The sequence below is a fragment of the Anticarsia gemmatalis genome, chromosome Z (assembly GCF_050436995.1).
Source record: "Anticarsia gemmatalis isolate Benzon Research Colony breed Stoneville strain chromosome Z, ilAntGemm2 primary, whole genome shotgun sequence".
NCBI classification, from domain to species: domain Eukaryota; kingdom Metazoa; phylum Arthropoda; class Insecta; order Lepidoptera; family Erebidae; genus Anticarsia; species Anticarsia gemmatalis.
Genome location: NC_134776.1, coordinates 14,823,645 through 14,831,176, shown reverse-complemented (window position 1 = coordinate 14,831,176; position 7,532 = coordinate 14,823,645). Strand labels below are relative to the sequence as shown.

The 7,532-nt window shown below is 32.0% G+C and overlaps 1 protein-coding gene across 2 annotated transcripts in view; it reads left to right on the top strand.

Moving 5' to 3' along the window:
- Positions 1–630: 630 nt before the first annotated feature.
- The window catches only part of LOC142986278 (eukaryotic translation initiation factor 4 gamma 3-like), a 39,287-nt gene continuing 32,385 nt past the window's right edge, over positions 631–7,532 (top strand). The window contains exon 1 of one of the 2 annotated variants that reach the window (XM_076134695.1): positions 631–949. In XM_076134695.1, the coding sequence (XP_075990810.1) occupies positions 646–949 (304 nt within the window). In that variant the 5' untranslated portion in view covers positions 631–645. Of the gene's footprint in view, positions 950–3,096; positions 3,643–7,532 lie in introns of those variants that run through there. The other variant, XM_076134697.1, reaches the window with a different exon arrangement.

Sequence of the window (7,532 nt, the reverse complement as noted above, 5' to 3'; positions counted from 1 at the left end):
CGGAATTAACTTAAATTTAAGACTGTTCACAGAACTTGACTCCCATTTAGACCAGTCTTTTCTCGGTGAAGCAGTCAACATTATTTATGTTTTTGAAGGACATCAAGAGTGTGGTTATTTGCCCACAGGGGAAGTCCTATACTTACCTAAAACAATTAGTTGTCAAAAAAAGTTGCGGAAGGATTCTAATTTCTGCATTGTAATTTATCTTTTTATCGGCAGCCTGATGTTTCGGGAATCGGGAGGTACTTACTGTGTACCTTTTCATACATGTAAAAAATACCTAGTCATATCGTTGGATAGCTAGAAAGTATTTAAAGTTTCATAAGATATCTATAGATAGTAGTTTTGTACTGCATCATAAATTCATGATTAAATTCAGGATATTGTAAGTATACTTTCTAAATCAAAATACTTAGGTACTAAAATACGCAAAAACTGGTTTTTAATCATTTATTTTCGTTTTTATTCAAATAGGTAAGTAATTAGACATGCGACTTAATTATAAACGAATTATTGGAAATTGAGGGTATCTTACATTTCCTAATACTTTCAATGTAGGTACACCGCACAACTGGTGTGGTTGCAGTTCAATAAATCGGTAGTTTACACGTGGTCGGAACAGTGATTTGGACATAATTCGATATGGATAAATTAGGTTCTATCAATAAAAATGTAAAACGTAAAATTAAAACTGATGACTTTAGCTTAAGTTCTATATCAAGTTCTAATTTAAACCAATGCAGAATCAGTAATTTAGAAATGAACTATAGAAGTCCAAGCCCGCAAGTGACCGATAGTGATGATTTGATGTTAACTGCCTTAGACTATATATCTGCTCCAAGTGAATCTGGTGAATCTTGCGATCTGGAATACGATGATTATGTCCTGTACTGTCACGGGTGTGCCGCTGCGGCGGACATGCTGGCATACAACTACATCCACTACGGTAAGCCATTGTATCTTATCTTTTTACAATCGCCGTCGTTGTAAGCACGTGGTGCATATTTCATTTGTTGTATATTTCGATAAGCAAGTAATTATAAAAATTTATCATTATCAGAATCCTATCTACAATTTGCATATCAAACCGTTTTTATCAGTATTGTAAATATCTAAATAATTATTAATTCTGTTTTGACCTGATGCCATTATGACTAAGTATATCAAATTAACATGTTATGGTGTTATTTCATTTTTATGGTATGCATATTTCTTCCCCATACCATACATTTTTGCATGTGCGTTTTCTACGACAAATTACTTGTTTGTAAGTGTACTAAAGTATATGATTATTAAGATTATTAGATTTTTTTGTTTTTTTGTCCACAATTGTTACTTACTTACTACTACTTAACAGCTGAAAATTGCACTAGTGGGACGTGTTACTTTAATTAAAGGCTGCTAAATACAGCTACCAACTGTTTGTGTAATTCACGATAATGTCGATAAGATAATAATAAGATCTATACATGGAGATATAGGTACTTGCATCCCGTCCTTTACATCCAGGGATTTAATATACATTAATTGGATACACCATAGCTTACGTGTGTAAAGTTCTAGTTTCGGAGATTAGGTATCTCTTACTAACGAATAAAGTGATTACATATTAAAATTTATCTTAGTGCATACATATTATCTTAGTTGGTAAACTTATTACCCAATTATTACACTAGATCATTAGGTTTGAGCGCTTTTTATAGAGCAGAAGACAAGGCAAGGGTGAGCCCTGTGGCAATGAATGAAAACAACTGTCAAAATTCCAGCTGATAAGCTTACGATAGGTACGATAGCTTGCGATAGGAACTTACACCCGTGGTTCGGATTTAAATTAAATAACGTTCACACATATACGCCTGTTATACCCGAAGGTGCATATATACCTATGTATGTTAAAGACCAGTAGTAATTTGCCCGATAAAGATTCAACCCGAGACCTTACGAACAGCAGTTCGATACACTACCGACACGCGGGTGATGCAGGATATTAAATAATTATAGAATTAAAAAGACTGTTAGAAAATAACGCATCAACTGTCAAATTAATTTAAAGCTCAAGCTGAGCCCGTTAAAATTGTATCTAAGTACTTTTTTTTATTATCTTGTTTAGTCAAATTCATAAAGCTGTACAAATCAATTACCTACTCTAAATTTTGAAGTCTTCTCTATGGTAATCAAAATTGTAAAGCTATACAAAATAGGCATAGATAAGTTGTTATTTTACAAATTTAATGATGAATTTGATGGTTCTCAACACATTTTCGTTTAATGGTATCCAGGGAGGATAACCAAATTATTTGTGTAAGATTATCCAAATAACGGATAAATGAGAATGACTTGTAATGCTAATTCTACGCCGTCGACCACTAGTGTTCCATTCAATTCTTGTCCATAATACTCCCAAATGGTCATACATACTCATGATCAATCAAAGCAGAATATCAGACTCTCTTCACATCAATAATGGGCCACGGCTAACTTCTATGTAATCTTCTAAGTTCGACCGTTGGTTGAATTTGTAGAGCCGACATAACATACCATGCTCGAATGACTCCGCCGAGTAACCATCTTCCATATGCTTAGTTAAAAACGCGAAAAACTGTTTTATTTATGTTTTAGTTATACATTTATCTATGGATGTATTTTTTAGATGTTGGTATATTATGCATTATTATCACTTCTGGATCAGTCAGATAACCATTGTACAAGCTCAGCTTAATTTGGAATCCGATGACCACGTATATTTTCGAAAAAATATAATATGTTTTATTGATTTATATTTTAATATATTTTCTTCAAACATGTTGTAGGTACCTAATATTTATCCACTATTAAGCCGTGAACTAACTTAACTATTTGCTTTAATTCAAAGTAGCCCAAATTAGGCTCGGGTATACCAGACGAAAAATTAAAAATGCCGAATAATCATTTCGTTTATCCCTTAGTTCCGAGGATTTATTCATGATAACTTGGTGCTCTTCGACTTTTATTCTACTAAATTATTTTGTTTAAGCCAAAGAACTACTCTACTTCATACCTATGCCTGCATTTTACTCTATGCACTAGATAAAAAAAATGACATGCTAGCGGAGCATTGCATGCGTGACGTGAGTAGACGTGAACGATCGAATGACAGTTTTAAGATTTCAAAAAATACGTGATAATATTCCTATAGAAGAGAAATATTTTTACATTTTTTACCTTTGTTTAAACGAACTATTAAACCGGAGCCAACAATAAAAATAAGTGATTTAGCAATAATTTTCGACTATATCAGTGACAGTCACGTTTGTTTATTGGTTAACATCCGCCATTTTGTACTGTCGTTTGTTTAGTGACTGGGTCTCTATCCTAGTGATGCTATTATCATTAACCAGGAAACACATATTGTGATTTCACAAGTGGTGTACAATGTTTTTGCTAGAAACGTTGCTTTCAAAGGGTATAAATTAAAACGTGTGACTTGTCAACTGACGTCGGTATATCTCTACCTATGTGCCGGATGTGTCCTACAATCGGTTAGGGCGATTTTACGTGCCACCTTGAGTGGTGTACGTGTCCCGATACCTATGCTGCCAAGAATATGAGTAGCAACGGGAATCAGGTGCCGTTGACGCCGAGTCAGCGAGGGCCCGGACCGTATCCTTTTTCAAATATTGTGTTTATTAAAGTTTGTATCATTATATTTACGTAATATATGCCACTTCAGCAGTTAGTGGTGCCGCACTTGCGAATAATAAAGTGTTATTAACCCTTCAATATTTGCTATAACTGGTTAGTATGTCATACAGTAGATCTTTAGGTAATTCACCTTAGGTAGAGAGAGTTCTCTACAGTTTACATCATGTTTTAGCTTTTATGTAGAAAACATTATTTGTTTTGCTTCAACATGGCTTGTGGTACCTATTGTTTGTGACAATTGTGTAGCTATACATTGCAATTAACATCAAGGTGTTTAGTAATTTAAAAGTTAAAATGAATTTTCTTCAGCTCTATGAGTACAAACATAAGAGATACAGGATTGAGTGGTTATTATTGATCAAACTAATTACATTTATCATGTGGTACCAGGTGTAACTAGCTGCTTGAACAATCGTAATTACCCATAAAGATCTACTGTGTTTAATAAATTGTGTATTGTAGAGCAAAGCGAATGTTATTGTGACTGAACTATTAATATATTGGGCGAAGTGAGCTGTTATAAGGCTGTGTATAGTGTTGAAGTTATGTACTCACTTTGCTCTACATTGTCTTAATGAGTTTACATAAACAGTGTAAGTTCTGTTGATTGGGAGTAACATTAATATACATTATTTATCAATTTTTAAGACAAACAATACATTATTTCTATAGACAGTATGCATTTTTGACAAAATGTGTTTTTATCTCCCAACCATCAGCTAGTTCTAATGATATTTATTTTTTTAGTACTAATTTTAAACATTTGAGATCAGGTTTCATGTTATAACTGATACATTTGTAACAAGGCATGTAAGAGAGAGCATTATTTTAAACATGTTCAATGTATCACTATTTTCAATTAGTAATCTCAGGTTCAAAACACTTATGAGAAAAGTTTCTCAATGCTACATAGAATTGTTAACCTAAACCTGAATTAAATACTTATATTCAAACAGTTTTTAGTTATGGTCAACATATAATTTGAGTACAGTTAGAGAAATATTGTTGGTGAAAATTACTTGATATTGATACAAAAGGAGTTTGAACATGCTTGAGATTAATGCATATATAAGTACAACTAGAAACTCCTACAGACTGCTTTTTTAATAAACTACATTATCACCATGTGGTGATATCCATATGCATATTAAAAATGAGCTTTATAACAACTACAAGATGCTCTAAAACATGGATAATCTTCTGAATAAAAGTTGGGCCATAATAAAATTATTGCAAGTCTAAAGCAATATTAGTTAAAATTTTACTCTTCTTGTGTAATATTTTTTATTCAGGTTCCATAAACTACCAATGCCACCAAGTAAACTATGTTATAATATGTTTATTGCTCATAATATTAAACATTCTATCAATCAACAAGTACAAGTTTTGTATGTACTGTCAAAACTCAATCTGAATCAGACCTCTAAACACTAAAAAAACTTGTAAAATATGCACAGATCATCTCCTACGCTTCTCTATGGTCACATCGCAGTTGGTTCTGAACAGCTAATCTATTTATGTTCTTAGAAATAATAGTGAATTTTAGAAACATAAGGCTTCAGTGATTTTATTAAAGCCTATGTGGTTTCTTAGTAAGTCATTTTAATAAACAGAGTAACTTAGAATTTTTACTTTAGAGTACAATAAAAAGCATTTAACTTCAATGTAATTATAATTATGATAGTAGAGTAGCATCATGAGTGAAACACTCTTAAATAGTGACATCATATTGAAGATAATAAATTGAAAGTAAAATGTGATTATTAACTTCACTGGTTGTTCTCATTTTTATATAACATTGTTTTTTTCTTGCCCAGTATTAACCTGTGATAATGTAACAAATGGCCAAACAATTTAAATAAATGGTCTAGTTCTTTTTCAGCCTATTTGTGTCAAACATACTTACAAACAAATATTTCTTCGTTTTCAATATTAGTATAGATTAGTTGAAGAAATGGCCTGAACACAGGAGATGATTCTTTGATGATCTGTGCACCTGATTATTTTGTGTTAAATTGAATTGTAATGACTTAGGATTCCAAAGAGCTGACCAGCCACCATCTGAAAATATTATCTTTTTTAGCACAGGACTCTTGTGTTTCAAAAGTGAAAGACTGACTGTTAGTTCAATCAAATATATAATATGAATATGAACAAACATTTAATGAGTGATGTGAAAGTGATTTCATACATTGCAGTGCATAAATAGTAGCGGCATGTTTGCATCAACTAGATCTACTATCACAAAATTGTAATAGAAATAATGTATGCATTATGGATCACATTTTCATAAGCATTTGTATTACAAAATAGTCATAAATTATTACTGTACTAAATAACTAACTTTTCAGAGTAATTCTCCAATCACTGCATGTTGTTTGTTGACCGAGAGAAATAATTAAAAATAATATTTTTTTATAAAGCGTGATTGAAAATGTGTCTTTGTATACTTATTTCTGATGCTGACTATACACTGTAAGAAAATAGTAAAGCAATCCACTGTTGGCCAAAACTCACATTGGCCAGTGTGTTGTCATTATATTCATTTTTATGCATGTATTATGTTGGGCACCTATTAATTGCTACCTGGCTATAAAGGAAGAACTGATTCTCCTGTTCCACTTTCCATTTATTTTCCTAATCTGATCTCACGGAGTTGAACTCAAAAATATTTCTTTATTATTTGTCTCATAACATACTTTCATGCTAGTTTTAATTTAGTGAAATTTTTAGTGGAATCTTTGAGATATTCATCAATAACCATTTCTTCCTTACTATCAACTACTTACTTTTATTACTTGAATATAATTGATTTTGGGCATCACGTTTTGCGTTATGTCAATTATCAATATTCCAACTTATCTTACAGTATTCATTAGCACAGATGTTCTGATAAATAATGAAGTTCACACCAATTTCACTTGAATATTCTGTCCAGGCATTATCAGAGTGTAATTTTTAGTAACCTGGTCCATAACACTTGTGCTGGGAACTACAGCACAGCCATAGCCGGATGGTCCAGGGTAAGGTTTGCAAGAAGACATGAAGGCTTCTGCAGATGGTCAAAAATAATACTTGTTTATTGTCTATGATCTTCATCATTCAAATATTTTATGTTGCCATTACTTAATAATTTGATTTTTTTGGTAAACCAGAGATGTGGCCAATTTCTGGATGGATGAGGGTTGCCTTGACCATTCGAGGACCGCCTTTGCCTGAATTTTATGGCTCAAGGTAGAGGTCTAACTGAAGTAAATCTGTAAGTACACATTATTTCCTGTTGTTTGTGGCTGTGTAGTTATTGAAAAGACCATGACATAATGATGAAGGTGATTACATTTCCCTTACTTTCTTTTTGATATGCCCTAAATTGGTAATGTCCTTATTTAGATTAAAAGTATTTTATGATTGGACAGAAAATGGTCATATTGTTGAAATATGGATTTAAATAACAGTGGATGCATGTTGCTTTAAAATTAAAGCAGAGTGGGATATAAAAATATGTTATGATAATCTGATTTGTGGATAAAAGATGCCTTATCCCTCAGGCAAATACAAAAGTTAATCTAGTCTGCTATAAACGACAATCATTATTGGTATCAGAAATGTATTCCATACTTATACAACTTTTTCTAGAATACTATTAAATTATAACGAAATAAATTTGAAGATCGGATTATTACAGCATTCTGTTCTTTGCCTACTAAGAATCATTAAGAAGTTTTTTCAGTGATCATGCATATAAAATTAGATGCATAGTATGTCTTGGTTCAGCTTGGTAGTGTTATTATTCAATCTTTTTTTATAATTATGTTATTTGTAACATTAATTTTGAATTTAGGTATGCA